Source organism: Pygocentrus nattereri, chromosome 20, assembly GCF_015220715.1.
Source record: "Pygocentrus nattereri isolate fPygNat1 chromosome 20, fPygNat1.pri, whole genome shotgun sequence".
Taxonomy (NCBI): Eukaryota; Metazoa; Chordata; class Actinopteri; order Characiformes; family Serrasalmidae; genus Pygocentrus; species Pygocentrus nattereri.
In genome coordinates, this window is record NC_051230.1 from 36,187,209 (window position 1) to 36,205,169 (window position 17,961).

Here is a 17,961-nt window from a genome sequence, read left to right on the forward strand (position 1 = left end):
CGAGTCTGACCCTCACAAGGAGATTAAAGCTGTGTAAACACAGTAACGTGTATTTTAGATGTTTAGTTAAATCAAATTATTACTTTTACTCATTCTATTATAAATTTGTATCAATAGTAACAATAATGAACCAATATTGTAACTTAATTCCTTAAACTGTTACTAAACCACGTTTTAACTTTCCTTTTCTTATTCTCTCTTTCAGTGTATGTGTCAGCTGTTCCTCTAGTGAGGGTGAAGCTTCATGACTCTGCTACTCTGCCCTGCTCTGAGACATGTTCTGGTTTGGTCAGATGGACTGAGTTCCATAATCCCACTGATGTTCTAGCTGAGTGTGATCAGACCTCATGTAGATCAGTGAAGGAGGGATATCAGATGATCCATGATCAGTACCTGAAGGGAGATCTCTCTCTCACCATCACTGACGCTGATTACAGTATGATGGGCACGTACACATGTGAGTGCGGTAATTCTGAACTCTGTGATGTGCGGCTTCAGGTTGAGGGTAGGTCTTCCTCTGTTTTCTTCTCTGACTGTTATTAACAGTCTCCAGTGATTTAGATGCAGTAAATTATATCAGATCTGCACTCAATAAAGTTCTTCTTTCTCTTTTTTCCTCACCCTCACTGTCTCTGAATTCAGAAACACCAGAGGCAGGGAACAATATTTCTGGCAGCAGTCATACTAAAGGAACGTCCCACGGTAAGATCTGTCCAGTTACAAAACACTAGCAGGGCCAGTTCTAGCATTTTTGGGAGGCCTAGGCAGGTTTTTTTGTTTTTTTTGTGGGGGGGGGGGGGGGGGGGGGGGTATCTTGCTTGCTGATGCACTGTAAAAGTGGAAGCTAACTCATAACAACGATTACCACCAGCTGTGTGAATTACGTACATTTGTAAGTAGCTAATTGTGTAATTCTGATTACTGGATGCTAGTTTGGGGTTTTAATATGTTACCATTTAAATTACAGCTAACCTTCTAAAGATTTAGAGCCAGTAATTCTCAGTCTGTAACCAGATTTACAGCCCATCTTGTTTGCTGAACTGTATTCTAATCGTGTTGTTGTCCACTTGCTCAGGATCAGTACAGCAGGTTGGGAATCTGGTGTGGTTCTGTGGCCACTTTTCTTCAGAATCTGATTAAACGGACCTAATTTCAAATACTATCTCATAAAAGTCATCTAACGTGTCAGTTTTATGTTTTTCATTGTGCTAAAGTGGAAACTTAGTAACCAAATAATTACCTGCAGCGTAAAGACACTTCAAATAATCAGGTGGTGGTGGACAGGACTGCTTTATATGTAGTTCAGTACTGTAATACACTGTAAATAATAATGAGGAGATTAAAGCTGTGTGTGGTGTGTAGGAGCTCCACAGCAGACTGTGTGTAATAAATGATGATTAATCAGGTTTAATGTGGTCAGTGTGAGGGCAGTTCTGTACTGTAATACACTGTAAATAATAATGAGGAGATTAAAGCTGTGTGTGGTGTGTAGGAGCTCCACAGCAGACTGTGTGTAATAAATGATGATTAATCAGGTTTAATGTGGTCAGTGTGAGGGCAGTTCTGTACTGTAATACACTGTAAATAATAATGAGGAGATTAAAGCTGTGTGTGGTGTGTAGGAGCTCCACAGCAGACTGTGTGTAATAAATGATGATTAATCAGGTTTAATGTGGTCAGTGTGAGGGCAGTTCTGTACTGTAATACACTGTAAATAATAATGAGGAGATTAAAGCTGTGTGTGGTGTGTAGGAGCTCCACAGCAGACTGTGTGTAATAAATGATGATTAATCAGGTTTAATGTGGTCAGTGTGAGGGCAGTTCTGTACTGTAATACACTGTAAATAATAATGAGGAGATTAAAGCTGTGTGTGGTGTGTAGGAGCTCCACAGCAGACTGTGTGTAATAAATGATGATTAATCAGGTTTAATGTGGTCAGTGTGAGGGCAGTTCAGTACTGTAATACACTGTAAATAATAATGAGGAGATTAAAGCTGTGTGTGTTGTGTAGGAGCTCCACAGCAGACTGTGTGTAATAAATGATGATTAATCAGGTTTAATGTGGTCAGTGTGAGGGCAGTTCTGTACTGTAATACAGTGTAAATAATAATGAGGAGATTAAAGCTGTGTGTGGTGTGTAGGAGCTCCACAGCAGACTGTGTGTAATAAATGATGATTAATCAGGTTTAATGTGGTCAGTGTGAGGGCAGTTCTGTACTGTAATACACTGTAAATAATAATGAGGAGATTAAAGCTGTGTGTGGTGTGTAGGAGCTCCACAGCAGACTGTGTGTAATAAATGATGATTAATCAGGTTTAATGTGGTCAGTGTGAGGGCAGTTCTGTACTGTAATACACTGTAAATAATAATGAGGAGATTAAAGCTGTGTGTGGTGTGTAGGAGCTCCACAGCAGACTGTGTGTAATAAATGATGATTAATCAGGTTTAATGTGGTCAGTGTGAGGGCAGTTCTGTACTGTAATACACTGTAAATAATAATGAGGAGATTAAAGCTGTGTGTGGTGTGTAGGAGCTCCACAGCAGACTGTGTGTAATAAATGATGATTAATCAGGTTTAATGTGGTCAGTGTGAGGGCAGTTCTGTACTGTAATACACTGTAAATAATAATGAGGAGATTAAAGCTGTGTGTGGTGTGTAGGAGCTCCACAGCAGACTGTGTGTAATAAATGATGATTAATCAGGTTTAATGTGGTCAGTGTGAGGGCAGTTCTGTACTGTAATACACTGTAAATAATAATGAGGAGATTAAAGCTGTGTGTGGTGTGTAGGAGCTCCACAGCAGACTGTGTGTAATAAATGATGATTAATCAGGTTTAATGTGGTCAGTGTGAGGGCAGTTCTGTACTGTAATACACTGTAAATAATAATGAGGAGATTAAAGCTGTGTGTGGTGTGTAGGAGCTCCACAGCAGACTGTGTGTAATAAATGATGATTAATCAGGTTTAATGTGGTCAGTGTGAGGGCAGTTCTGTACTGTAATACACTGTAAATAATAATGAGGAGATTAAAGCTGTGTGTGGTGTGTAGGAGCTCCACAGCAGACTGTGTGTAATAAATGATGATTAATCAGGTTTAATGTGGTCAGTGTGAGGGCAGTTCTGTACTGTAATACACTGTAAATAATAATGAGGAGATTAAAGCTGTGTGTGGTGTGTAGGAGCTCCACAGCAGACTGTGTGTAATAAATGATGATTAATCAGGTTTAATGTGGTCAGTGTGAGGGCAGTTCTGTACTGTAATACACTGTAAATAATAATGAGGAGATTAAAGCTGTGTGTGGTGTGTAGGAGCTCCACAGCAGACTGTGTGTAATAAATGATGATTAATCAGGTTTAATGTGGTCAGTGTGAGGGCAGTTCTGTACTGTAATACACTCCCCCTGCTGTTTATCAGAGCGCCCCCTGCTGTTTATCAGAGTCGCCCCCTGCTGTTTATCAGAGTCGTCCCCTGCTGTTTATCAGAGCTCCCCCTGCTGTTTATCAGTGTCGCCCCCTGCTGTTTATCAGAGTGCCACCTGCTGTTTATCAGAGCTCCCCCTGCTGTTTATCAGAGTCGCCCCCTGCTGTTTATCAGAGCGCCCCCTGCTGTTTATCAGAGTCGCCCCCTGCTGTTTATTAGAGGCGCCCCCAGCTGTTTATCAGAGCACCCCCTGCTGTTTATCACAGCGTCATAACTCCCCAGTTTCAGTCTCCATTTCCCAAACGCATTAGCTGAACGCGCTGACGTTCTTCCTCCTAATAAACAGACACATGTTCAGTTCTGTCTCCTCATTTTTCACCAAAATCACTGTAATATTTCAACATTAACACAGTAAAGTAATCAGAGGGTCAGTGGAGTTCAAGTCGGTAGCGTCTTAAGATTTTTAAAACGCTGTTAAAAAAACCCTCACAAGTCAAAGCCCTGTGTTCAGTTCAGTTAATTTCGCTGGTTATAGTGAACTTTACTGCCCATCATTGCATAAAACAACAGAAACAGCTGATTAAAACAAGTTCAGACACTCTGGAGTTATTCAGGGCAAATCCATAATCAGGGTCAGAACAGTCCAGGTTCAGGTAGCCAACACAGACAGATTGGCGTACAGACATGATGACACAGGATAAACAGACTACAGAGGCTGGACGAAACACCAAACAAAACAATTCAAACATAAACCAAACAGCACGGGCATACAATACATACATCCAACACAACAAGCACATCAAACATGCAAACAGCACTTCAAACAAAGAGCAACACAGACCAGCGCAAAAACGGGGCTTATATATCAGGGATGACGAGGGACGGGTGGGAAACAGGTGGAAACAATCAGGGGTGGAGTATTGAAACAAGGGGGCAGGACATCAAAGAATCAAAACAAAGGGGCACGCGGACGATCAGAAAGTAAACAGAAAAAGCACATGGAGGAGTGGGAGGAGCCAATCGTGACCGTTCCTGACAGGAGCTTGTAAACAGAGAGTTTGTGAGTGTCTTAATCTCTGTGTTATGGCTTGATCTCGACTCTGTGGAACCCAAGCTGTTAGCTTTGGGGTTGTGGAGGTCTTTTAAGCTGAACCCAGGTGTTGTGTCCACTACGCCGCTGATGATGCGTCAGGAATTACCGACGGTGCTGTTTAACAGCAATATAAACACAAAGCACCCATCCATCCATCCATCCATTATCTAAGCCGCGTCTCCGTCAGGGTCGCGGGAACACAAAGCACTGTCATGTGAAAATACCCCAATTCTACAATAGTCATAACTCATATTGTACAGTATTTATATTATTAGAGAGTTTCTGCTCTTTAGTTGAGTTTAACAAGTGTTTCCATTCAAAACTGACCATCATATCAGTAAATCACGGTTGAACTACAGCTATTGGAGCTGGAACGCTAATAAAATGTTTAAGTATAAAACTGTTTTACTGATTAGGCCGTAGTTTTTCTATTAAATTAAAAAGTGGTGAAGAGTGGAAAATAGAGAAATGTATATTTTACACGTTCAGTTTAATAAAGCGGTTATAAAACCATTTCTTCTAAAAATAGACACAATTTAACTCACATAAGTCATTTCTTAAACTGTTTCTAAACCAGTTCTGAACTCTTTTTCTTATTCTCTCTTTCAGGGTCTGAATCAGCTGTTTCTCTAGTGAAGGTGAAGCTTCATGACTCTGCTACTCTGCCCTGCTCTGGGAGATGTCCTGGTTTTGTCAGATGGACTGAGTTCAGTAAACCCAGTGATGTTCTGGCTGAGTGTGATCAGACTTCATGTAGATCAGTGAAGGAGGGATATCAGATGATCTATGATCAGTACCTGAAGGGAGATTTCTCTCTCATCATCACTAATGCTGATTTCAGTAAGAAGGGAGTCTACTCATCTGACTGTGATGGTAAAGATCTCTGTGATGTGGAGCTTCAGGTTGAGGGTAGGTCTTCATCTGTTTTCTTCACTGTTATTACAGAACTCCAGTGATTTATATCAGATCTGCACTCAATGAAGTTCTTTCTGTTTTTCCTTCATCCTCACTGTTCCTGAATTTAGACACACCAGAGCCAGAGAAGAGGCCTGAGATCAAAGGAGACATTGACAAACCATCCCATGGTAAGATCTGTTTGGGGCAGAAAGTCTCACTAACAGGGCCACTTCTCCATTATTAGGGGTCTTAAGCAGAATTTGTGGTGAGCCCCCATCTTACTAGCTCACTTACTGTAAAATTAGAGGCTAATTAATAACAGTGACCATCACAAGCTGTGTACATTATATACATTTATAACTGGGAGTGTGGATTGCTGATTATCAGATGGTAGTTCGGGCTCCAATACGTTACAATGTACAATTTTAAATTATTATTAAATTATTATTATATAACCTGGATTAATCACAGCCTAGAAATAATGAATAATACTAATAATAAATAAAAATAATAATAAATGATGATTAATCAGGTTTAATGTGGTCAGTGTGAGGGCAGTTCTGTACTGTAATACACTGTAAATAATAATGAGGAGATTAAAGCTGTGTGTGGTGTGTAGGAGCTCCACAGCAGACTGTGTGTAATAAATGATGATTAATCAGGTTTAATGTGGTCAGTGTGAGGGCAGTTCTGTACTGTAATACACTGTAAATAATAATGAGGAGATTAAAGCTGTGTGTGGTGTGTAGGAGCTCCACAGCAGACTGTGTGTAATAAATGATGATTAATCAGGTTAATGTGGTCAGTGTGAGGGCAGTTCTGTACTGTAATACACTGTAAATAATAATGAGGAGATTAAAGCTGTGTGTGGTGTGTAGGAGCTCCACAGCAGACTGTGTGTAATAAATGATGATTAATCAGGTTTAATGTGGTCAGTGTGAGGGCAGTTCTGTACTGTAATACACTGTAAATAATAATGAGGAGATTAAAGCTGTGTGTGGTGTGTAGGAGCTCCACAGCAGACTGTGTGTAATAAATGATGATTAATCAGGTTTAATGTGGTCAGTGTGAGGGCAGTTCTGTACTGTAATACACTGTAAATAATAATGAGGAGATTAAAGCTGTGTGTGGTGTGTAGGAGCTCCACAGCAGACTGTGTGTAATAAATGATGATTAATCAGGTTTAATGTGGTCAGTGTGAGGGCAGTTCTGTACTGTAATACACTGTAAATAATAATGAGGAGATTAAAGCTGTGTGTGGTGTGTAGGAGCTCCACAGCAGACTGTGTGTAATAAATGATGATTAATCAGGTTTAATGTGGTCAGTGTGAGGGCAGTTCTGTACTGTAATACACTGTAAATAATAATGAGGAGATTAAAGCTGTGTGTGGTGTGTAGGAGCTCCACAGCAGACTGTGTGTAATAAATGATGATTAATCAGGTTTAATGTGGTCAGTGTGAGGGCAGTTCTGTACTGTAATACACTGTAAATAATAATGAGGAGATTAAAGCTGTGTGTGGTGTGTAGGAGCTCCACAGCAGACTGTGTGTAATAAATGATGATTAATCAGGTTTAATGTGGTCAGTGTGAGGGCAGTTCTGTACTGTAATACACTGTAAATAATAATGAGGAGATTAAAGCTGTGTGTGGTGTGTAGGAGCTCCACAGCAGACTGTGTGTAATAAATGATGATTAATCAGGTTTAATGTGGTCAGTGTGAGGGCAGTTCTGTACTGTAATACACTGTAAATAATAATGAGGAGATTAAAGCTGTGTGTGGTGTGTAGGAGCTCCACAGCAGACTGTGTGTAATAAATGATGATTAATCAGGTTTAATGTGGTCAGTGTGAGGGCAGTTCTGTACTGTAATACACTGTAAATAATAATGAGGAGATTAAAGCTGTGTGTGGTGTGTAGGAGCTCCACAGCAGACTGTGTGTAATAAATGATGATTAATCAGGTTTAATGTGGTCAGTGTGAGGGCAGTTCTGTACTGTAATACACTGTAAATAATAATGAGGAGATTAAAGCTGTGTGTGGTGTGTAGGAGCTCCACAGCAGACTGTGTGTAATAAATGATGATTAATCAGGTTTAATGTGGTCAGTGTGAGGGCAGTTCTGTACTGTAATACACTGTAAATAATAATGAGGAGATTAAAGCTGTGTGTGGTGTGTAGGAGCTCCACAGCAGACTGTGTGTAATAAATGATGATTAATCAGGTTTAATGTGGTCAGTGTGAGGGCAGTTCTGTACTGTAATACACTGTAAATAATAATGAGGAGATTAAAGCTGTGTGTGGTGTGTAGGAGCTCCACAGCAGACTGTGTGTAATAAATGATGATTAATCAGGTTTAATGTGGTCAGTGTGAGGGCAGTTCTGTACTGTAATACACTGTAAATAATAATGAGGAGATTAAAGCTGTGTGTGGTGTGTAGGAGCTCCACAGCAGACTGTGTGTAATAAATGATGATTAATCAGGTTTAATGTGGTCAGTGTGAGGGCAGTTCTGTACTGTAATACACTGTAAATAATAATGAGGAGATTAAAGCTGTGTGTGGTGTGTAGGAGCTCCACAGCAGACTGTGTGTAATAAATGATGATTAATCAGGTTTAATGTGGTCAGTGTGAGGGCAGTTCTGTACTGTAATACACTGTAAATAATAATGAGGAGATTAAAGCTGTGTGTGGTGTGTAGGAGCTCCACAGCAGACTGTGTGTAATAAATGATGATTAATCAGGTTTAATGTGGTCAGTGTGAGGGCAGTTCTGTACTGTAATACACTGTAAATAATAATGAGGAGATTAAAGCTGTGTGTGGTGTGTAGGAGCTCCACAGCAGACTGTGTGTAATAAATGATGATTAATCAGGTTTAATGTGGTCAGTGTGAGGGCAGTTCTGTACTGTAATACACTGTAAATAATAATGAGGAGATTAAAGCTGTGTGTGGTGTGTAGGAGCTCCACAGCAGACTGTGTGTAATAAATGATGATTAATCAGGTTTAATGTGGTCAGTGTGAGGGCAGTTCTGTACTGTAATACACTGTAAATAATAATGAGGAGATTAAAGCTGTGTGTGGTGTGTAGGAGCTCCACAGCAGACTGTGTGTAATAAATGATGATTAATCAGGTTTAATGTGGTCAGTGTGAGGGCAGTTCTGTACTGTAATACACTGTAAATAATAATGAGGAGATTAAATGATTCTCTGGATCTACAGTGTATAAATCCGATGGTTTAAAATGTCTGTACTGTTTGTGTTCCTCAGGTGAAGGACAACGCTGGGTGCCTGTGTTGGTTGCTGTGCTCACGGTGGTGCTGATGCTGGTGCTGTTGCAGATACTGGTGCATGTGTCTGTAGCTGCAGGGTGGTATATGTTCAAAGCAAGGAGCATGAAAAGGTTTGTGTAGCTAAACATTAAATACTGCAGAAAATGTTCCGTAATCTCTCTCTGTTCTGTCTCTCATGCTCAAGTCTCATATTTAATTTTACTTTGGCACGACAGATTTCCATGTATCTATATAGTAAGACTAAACTATAAGATTTCTATATAACCATTCACCAGTTCAGAAGACAAGAAATATAACAATAAGAAAAAAAATGTCCCTGTCCAGGAAGTATCCTGCCTTTTTGATGGGTTAGGCTCTACCTCCCCCCTGCAACCCAGAAGGATAAGCAGCTTAGAAAATAGGTGTTTGTGTGTGAGAATGAATGAATAAAAACAGAATATTTCATGTGAAATTGTATATGAAGTAGAAAAGAATAAAACCGTGAGTAAAAGAAAAGTTGAACTGTGGTACTCGCTTTCTGTCAGAGACTGAATGACTCTCGTACACATATCTGGCTGCAGTGGATGCTGACGGACCCAATATAATAATTGATTTACCTTTACCTCCCAACGTCCTGGAGTTGTTTGTTTTTCAAATATATTAAAATACTTATTTCTAATAGACTCATATTTTAGGCAGTTTAGTATAAAGTGCACCTCTGTCTCTACCTCACCTGTCCTGCAGTGACCACCTGCTCTCTGCTCTGTCTCTACCTCACCTGTCCTGCAGTGACCACACGATCTCTCCTCTGTCTCTACCTTACCTGTCCTGCAGTGACCACACGCTCTCTCCTCTGTCTCTACCTTACCTGTCCTGCAGTGACCACCTGCTCTCTGCTCTGTCTCTACCTCACCTGTCCTGCAGTGACCACCTGCTCTCTGCTCTGTCTCTACCTCACCTGTCCTGCAGTGACCACACGATCTCTCCTCTGTCTCTACCTTACCTGTCCTGCAGTGACCACACGATCTCTCCTCTGTCTCTACCTTACCTGTCCTGCAGTGACCACACGATCTCTCCTCTGTCTCTACCTTACCTGTCCTGCAGTGACCACACGCTCTCTCCTCTGTCTCTACCTCACCTGTCCTGCAGTGACCACACGCTCTTTCCTCTGTCTCTACCTCACTTGTCCTGCAGTGACCACACGCTCTCTCCTCTGTCTCTACCTCACCTGTCCTGCAGTCTCTCTCCCCTGTCTCTACATCACCTGTCCTGCAGTGACCACACACTCTCTCTCTGTCTCTACCTCACCTGTCCTGCAGTGACCACCTGCTCTCTGCTCTGTCTCTACCTCACCTGTCCTGCCGTGACCACACACTCTCTCCTCTGTCTCTACCTCACCTGTCCTGCCGTGACCACACACTCTCTCCTCTGTCTCTACCTCACCTGTCCTGCAGTGACCACACACTCTCTCCTCTGTCTCTACCTCACCTGTCCTGCAGTGACCACACACTCTCTCCTCTGTCTCTACCTCACCTGTCCTGCAGTGACCACACACTCTCTCCTCTGTCTCTACCTCACCTGTCCTGCAGTCTCTCTCCCCTGTCTCTACATCACCTGTCCTGCAGTGACCACACACTCTCTCTCTGTCTCTACCTCACCTGTCCTGCAGTGACCACCTGCTCTCTGCTCTGTCTCTACCTCACCTGTCCTGCCGTGACCACACACTCTCTCCTCTGTCTCTACCTCACCTGTCCTGCAGTGACCACATGCTCTCTCCTCTGTCTCTACCTCACCTGTCCTGCAGTGACCACATGCTCTCTCCTCTGTCTCTACCTCACCTGTCCTGCAGTGACCACACGCTCTCTCCTCTGTCTCTACCTCACCTGTCCTGCAGTGACCACACACTCTTTTCTCTGTCTCTACCTCACCTGTCCTGCAGTGACCACACGCTCTCTGCTCTGTCTCTACCTCACTTGTCCTGCAGTGACCACACTCTCTCCTCTGTCTCTACCTCACTTGTCCTGCAGTGACCACACGCTCTCTCCTCTGTCTCTACCTCACCTGTCCTGCAGTCTCTCTCCCCTGTCTCTACATCACCTGTCCTGCAGTGACCACACACTCTCTCTCTGTCTCTACCTCACCTGTCCTGCAGTGACCACCTGCTCTCTGCTCTGTCTCTACCTCACCTGTCCTGCCGTGACCACACACTCTCTCCTCTGTCTCTACCTCACCTGTCCTGCCGTGACCACACGCTCTCTGCTCTGTCTCTACCTCACCTGTCCTGCAGTGACCACATGCTCTCTCCTCTGTCTCTACCTCACCTGTCCTGCAGTGACCACATGCTCTCTCCTCTGTCTCTACCTCACCTGTCCTGCAGTGACCACACGCTCTCTCCTCTGTCTCTACCTCACCTGTCCTGCAGTGACCACACACTCTTTTCTCTGTCTCTACCTCACCTGTCCTGCAGTGACCACACGCTCTCTGCTCTGTCTCTACCTCACTTGTCCTGCAGTGACCACACTCTCTCCTCTGTCTCTACCTCACTTGTCCTGCAGTGACCACACGCTCTCTCCTCTGTCTCTACCTCACCTGTCCTGCAGTCTCTCTCCCCTGTCTCTACATCACCTGTCCTGCAGTGACCACACACTCTCTCTCTGTCTCTACCTCACCTGTCCTGCAGTGACCACCTGCTCTCTGCTCTGTCTCTACCTCACCTGTCCTGCCGTGACCACACACTCTCTCCTCTGTCTCTACCTCACCTGTCCTGCCGTGACCACACACTCTCTCCTCTGTCTCTACCTCACCTGTCCTGCAGTGACCACACACTCTCTCCTCTGTCTCTACCTCACCTGTCCTGCAGTGACCACACACTCTCTCCTCTGTCTCTACCTCACCTGTCCTGCAGTGACCACACACTCTGTCCTGTGTCTCTACCTCACCTGTCCTTCACCTTGTGAAGCAGTGCTGGTCACAGATTTTGAGCTGTTGGTAGGGTCAGTGAGGTGGTCAGTCTTTGTACCAGCTGACACTGGGGCTCTTTTCAGGGTTCAGCTCTTGGGATCGCAGTGCCTGAAGCTGCAGTGTGGTTTTGGGACTTGACTTAAGGTGCATCCCAATTTTAGTGTTCAGCCTAATTCAACCCTGCAGGCGTTCATTGGTATTTTTCTTTGGATATTTCAAATCGTTCTGTAAAATTCTGCATGCAGAACTTCAGTGGGAAGCTTGTCCCATAGTGTAGTCATGATGACTGAGTGGACCCCAGACTTCACTACCATACAGCACAATGGGCAGGACTACACTGTCAGAGATCTTTGTGGAATTGTTTCCTGATTGCATCGAGGCCCTTCAGGCGTTTTCTTTCTGTGCATTCACTGTGAGACTGAGGCTTCCTGAGGCACTGATCTTCAGTCCCAGGTAATCATAGGAAAGTGTTTGATACAGGCCGGTGTCTCCTAGATTGAACATGTATCTGCTTTCCTGAGATCTGTCTTTCTTTTGGAAGATCATGACTTTAGATTTGTTTGGGTTTACTGTCAGGGCCCAGTTCTGACAGTACTGCTCCAGCAGATCCAGGTGCTGCTGCAGCCCCTTTTTAATGCTTTGTCTAAAAGCACTCTGGATTCAGCAGTCAGTGTTCTGCTCATTAGTTGAAGTGAGTCAAATAAATGTAAATAAAGGAAATCACTCCTTTTTTCTAAGTTTCCTTTTTCTAAATTGCAGTTCTAACTTTTAACTGTGTCGTATGAAAATGTTTAGGAGGAATATTCAGAATTTTATATACAGCTAATTTTACACTTTCAGAAAAAGTTTTTTTTTGCAGAAAAATCGTCTCAATATAAAAATGTAAGCTTTATTTTACTCTGTAACTGTAGACATGTATTATGTACAGTACAGTTCATGAATTCTCTTGTTAGCTACTAATACAGAACTGGAAGTAAGTCAGAGAAAAAGCCAATTTAGCTGCTTTAGAATTTATTAAGAAAATTAAATCCTTAGTCGCAATTATTTTTGTAAAAATTAACTGTCAACTCAAATTTCATGATGAAGAATCCAAACCCAAACTCAACCAGGGGACCAGCCGCATGTCTATAGCAGTGAAGTTTATGTGTTTGCGCGCAGGTACCAGATGCCCAGCCAGCCCGTAAGACTCTGAAGCCGAGATTAGGCCTACACATGACAAGTGACAGGCGTGACAGACGTGACCATGTAGGGGTAAACAGGAACAGACGGAAGATTGTTAAACACAGTCACAGAGCAGAACACAATACTGAATATAATGACGTAACACAGCACTAAACACTTTACAGAGCAGTGCATTTCTGCAATGATCATGACAAGCCTACTAGTATTTTACATTGTGTTTGAAAAAACTTAACACTGTTTGGTTTCCTCTGAAATGTGATTAGCCTCTTTTTGCTATACTTCTATTTTTTAGATTTTTAGATTATCTGTCATGGATAACAGATGTTTTAGATGTGTTAACCATCTGTAGTGCTTTGAGCTTAAGAAAAGCACATTATAAACTGATTTGTTATAATTATTATTATGTTTTAAATTTAATCTTAATCCACTTTTATGTTTATGGAGTTTTCCCTTGAACTCCTGCCTCCCACAATGTCAGTGCACAGGCCCACCCCACAAAATACAGTCAAAATGTTATAAACCTTTTGTTTTAACACATTTACTGAAAAACAGTGAACATCTGAAAATGTAAAAGACACTTCCTAATCTCTTTTCTTTGTTCCTATAAATGCAATAAAAAGAGGCCCATGCGTCCGGACAGTTGCCGTGCCGATTATAAGCAGACTTCTAACTAAGTTCACGGAGCTCATGCAGGGTGTTGTTGTAAGTGTAAGACTGAACGTTCAGAGTGAATCCTGATCTGAGCTGAACTGAGTTCAGGCTACACGACTCATAAAGGTTCAGTGGTTCAGAACATAGGAATCAAACTGGGCTCCTTCCAGACCACAGCTCTGCAGAGTTCAGCGTTCCTCCTTATTAAACACACCTGATCCACCTGATCAGCTCATCAACAAGTTCTTCATCAGCTGAATTCAGAGGACTAGAAGATGGAGAACACTGACCGCTGCAGAGCTGAGAGACTGAAGAACCCAGTTTACAGAACATCTTCTCTCTTTAACATAAAGCTCTAGAACACATGAGGAGCCTAAACACCACAACTACGATCAAACCTTCAACACCCTAAAGTCTGGAATACAGATAAAGCCAGAGATCAACATGAGCTTAAACATTAGCACAGGACTAAGATCAGGACTGAACTCTGGATGAATGATCTCCAGCTCAGATTCATTTATCCAGCTTCTTCAGCCCACAAGATGTAACTGATGTGAGCCCAGACTTCTTAGATCATGTTTACTGGTAGAGCGAGTTCAGAGCGATGCTCTGTCTGAATTGTGGAAACTCAGCCTGAGAGATGATGACGTGTGAGTCTGAGGAGAGGAACCTTTCGTACAGAGTTCTGGATCAGTTTGTTAGTTCTAGATAAATATTTTAGCCTCTAAGCAACACGGTAAATTTAGTGTGAAGATGTCAATTTAATGGTGTAAGTTCAGCTTTATGAGAATATTTAAATAAGATGTCCGAGTGTGCGGCACAGAGCTGCTCGGTTCCAGTTCACACACCTGAAGCTCAGCACGAGATACTCACTGCTGAGTGCTCTTCATCTGGGTTCATGCTGGACTTACTCAGTCTGAGGTACACGGAGTGTCCACTTCACTCTTAGATGGTCAAGCTTTGGACTTTTTCCTTTTGAAAGATACTTTACATGTTCTCACAAATGTTCCCAGATGTTTGTCGCTAGTTTATCATTATTTAAATTATGCTTGGTTAACTGTCTCTGTTGTAACAAGTTTCCTTCTTCTCCTTTTCAGTTCCGATCAGGAGGAAAACCAGGAGTAAAGTTCTGCAGTGTGAGCTCAGCATCAGCTAACAGTTTCTGACTGTGATATTAATATTGATATTGATTGTATCTGTAAGTGTTTAGTTTAGTGAATCTCTTTTTCATGGTGTTCCTCTGTAAGAACAAAGTCTGTCTGGTTTTCTGACTCTGTGATGTTGATTATATTGATTGTATCTGTAAATGATTAGTTTGTTCCACTGTAAAGAACAGAGACTGTCTGGTAGCTTTCAGTCCCTCACACACACACACACACACACACACACACACACAGTCAGTGTATAAACACCGTAAAGACCCCGACACTCTGACACCCCGACCAGCAGCAGCTCAGCTGTGTCTGATTTCATCTTCAGCTGAGTGCAGAGCGTCTGAAGCAGCTGTAAGGCAGCATGTTCACCCTTCAGCTCCTGATAGAAGTGTGGAGGAGTTCCTCTCAGAGCTCACAGCTCACTATCACACACACAGTCCTCAGTTCTTTCAGTGGAATAAGAGCTTTCATACAGACGTGGACTTTAAAGTGTATAAGCTGTTACTGTTTTAAAGGAAACTCTGACTGATGAGACTCATGTGCTTTATAACAGTGTAGTAATGTCCAGTACTGTTATAATCTAATGTACAAACCGACGAGAATGTTTTATTTATTATAACATAAAGAGAGAAAATCTCCCGACTAGTAACTCACCATTGAGGCCTTGTGATGATGTCATGATTGTTCAGGTCATCTGGAAAATAAGATTATTAAAAGTTTCTCTTCTGGGTAATTAAGGCTCTAGATAAAGCTGGAAAGGTTCCATTAGATGTTTAGTTGATTCCTATTAGAGGAATTTTAACAGTCAGTGTTTTGCTTGAGGCCTGAGTATCAGTCAGGGTTTGATTTAAATTGTTCCATCACCGTTATTGTTATTACTTTTATTACTGTTACTACTTTCTGTACTTGTATTACTATTATTACTTACTTACCCGCATTGCCTTTATTACTATATCACTTTCTTTACTGATAATAGGGCAGCAAACTAACATGCAGCTCATCCAGCTAATGGCCTTTTACAGTATGCGTGGTTAATATTAGTAATAGCAGTAGCAGTAAAGCTTTTGCTAGTAGTATTGTGCCTTTGATTGCTACAAATAAGAGTTAAATCAATAGATGTCAAATATTTCCTGCCTTATTTTGAATATGACGTCACAAACATCACTCAGAAGACGTGAACTGGCCCATGAGACAGTGGGCAGTATAGATATTAATGTTCGTTTAGAAGTAACAGCTTCAGTTCTTCTCCTCAGGAACCCAGTTGGGAAACAGAATAGCAGCTCACTGTCTCTTTGTTTTATGTTCTTTATATGTCGTATTTGAAGCTTTGGTGTTATGAATAAAAGCCGAACTATAGTTGTTATTTGTAATTTGCTGATAGTGCCTAAAATTATAACAATGCAAGGCTGTTATACTCCTGGGTAAATAAAGCCTGTTTGAAGGAATAACTGGTGTTTATGATCTTCATTACCTTTTTTTAACATTCAGATCTTCAGAGAAATAAACGTTTGTCAAAGTGAAGTACGTAAAGAGCCCACATGACTGAATTCACTCCATTGAGTATGTGAAGATGTGAAAATGTTAGTTTTAAATGCTGCATTCACTCTCCAGTCCATACAGTCTATATATGGGAACTGAACGTCCTGCTCTGAATTTACTGGATTTGTCCTGAGGTCGTTCTACAGCATCTCTAATGAGGTAAGGTCTCTCCACTGACTGGACAACTCCAGAAGGCAGATTTAGTTTGGAAGCCATTCTGTAGTAGATTCACTTTGATGCCTGGGGATGTCGTCCTGCATTACTCAGACAGCCACAGTCAGTCATTCTTGATGATCAGTCAAGGCCCATCATAATCATGATGCTCCCACCACCATACTTCACTGCTGTCGTGCTGTTTTCTTATTTACGCCGAATGTAGTGCTGTGTGTTCTTCTCAAACCACTTTCATCCGTCCACTAAAAGGTGCTTTTTGGTAAACATCAGGTGTGCGTTGGTGTTTTTTCATAGACTCACTCCTGACTCCAAGCTTTTGCTCATGCACATTAGCTCATGCTTTTCCCAATTTACACTGTGAATGTTTGCACGATGTTTGAAGGATATTAAAATAGCTTAAACAGCTCCTCAAACAAAAACACAGATTTACTGACTCAGATTTGTGTCTGTAGTCTCTAAACTTCCTCAGTGAGGCAGAACCAATTTTATGTCATTTCAGTTTTGACACGATGGCAAATATGAATGGTAAATAAATATACAGCAGCTGTTCTCAAGCTGAAAAGCCTTTATAGGGAGAGTTTAGTGGAGGAACATTTAACTAAAAGAAGCTGATACCACTGGAAAGGTGAACCATGTGCTCAGCACAAATATAAATATGTGAATGGATTTTTGAATAAATAAGTAAACAAACCAGTAAATAGTCAGAAGGATTTCTAATAATGCATACGGTAGCTCAGAATGCTGGTTGGGCTGAAGAACAGATGAGGTTGAGACCACTGCATGTCTCTTCATTACATGGATCTTTGTGGAAGGTTTCTCTCCTGGTCAGTACTGATGGTGTGTGTGTGTGTGTGTGTGTAGGTCAGTCATGCAGTCCTGTAGTCCTGCTCTCTGTGTCCTGATCTTACTGATCTCTACATTCATTGCTAGTAAGTGTACATAACCTTTACTGTTGTCTGTTGGTCAAGTTTTACATTTTTCACTTTTTGCTCAGCTTAAAACACATTTTCAAATGTTTGCTGTTGCATATGGAAGATGCCGTTTCCTTTTTTCCGTTTGAATTCTGCCGTCTTTCTTGTGTAAATGTTTAATCTACATATTCTTAATGACATTCTTAATGGCTTATTAATTTATTCTCCTTAAATTTACAGGAACACTCATACAAGGATACTGATTATACACATTTCTGTAAACGTGCCAGTTTAGCCAGTTTGGCTAATAGCTGCAGTTTCTGTGCATATATTAAAATATTCTCATTAAAATTGTTCTTGACACCATTATTGTTTGATTGTATGATACATATTACTGTAGTTTTGAAAATCTGTTTCTTATTTGGACTTTAATTTGATTAATGAATCATCATTTAAATAAAACTATACATGACACATCTGAGTCTCAGTGAAAATGTGTTAATGTGCCAAATGTAAATATTATTACATATTAATGAAAATCTACGTAATACATATATAGGAATACATGGCCATTCATGATGTAAAATTTATATTATGAATTTCTTTGATACGTTTGGGCATGTTGTCTTGTTTCTGGTTTCTTTATTCTCCATTTTCTCTCTAATCATTTAAAAGAATGAACTTATTAATAATGAATTTAAATACT

The 17,961-nt window shown here is 41.4% G+C and overlaps 2 protein-coding genes across 2 annotated transcripts in view; both read left to right on the forward strand.

Moving 5' to 3' along the window:
* LOC119261806 overlaps positions 1-17,961 on the forward strand; it is a 130,352-nt gene that overhangs the window by 81,109 nt on the left and 31,282 nt on the right. The gene's annotated exons all lie outside the window — the stretch shown is intronic.
* On the forward strand, positions 38-16,076 carry LOC119261820. The gene is made up of 6 exons (XM_037531584.1): positions 38-505; positions 643-702; positions 5,127-5,426; positions 5,543-5,602; positions 8,682-8,814; positions 14,575-16,076. Exons 1-6 carry the CDS (start codon positions 376-378, stop codon positions 14,600-14,602), a joined length of 711 nt encoding a protein of 236 aa, XP_037387481.1. The 5' UTR covers positions 38-375; the 3' UTR covers positions 14,603-16,076.

Excerpts from the sequence above, each read along its gene's own strand:
- LOC119261820 (XM_037531584.1), top strand. The coding sequence starts at position 376 with ATGATCCATGATCAGTACCTGAAGGGAGATCTCTCTCTCACCATCACT. Across the intron at positions 703-5,126 it reads TACTAAAGGAACGTCCCACG|GGTCTGAATCAGCTGTTTCT; the intron begins GTAAGATCTGTC and ends TCTCTCTTTCAG. Across the intron at positions 8,815-14,574 it reads AAAGCAAGGAGCATGAAAAG|TTCCGATCAGGAGGAAAACC; the intron begins GTTTGTGTAGCT and ends TCTCCTTTTCAG.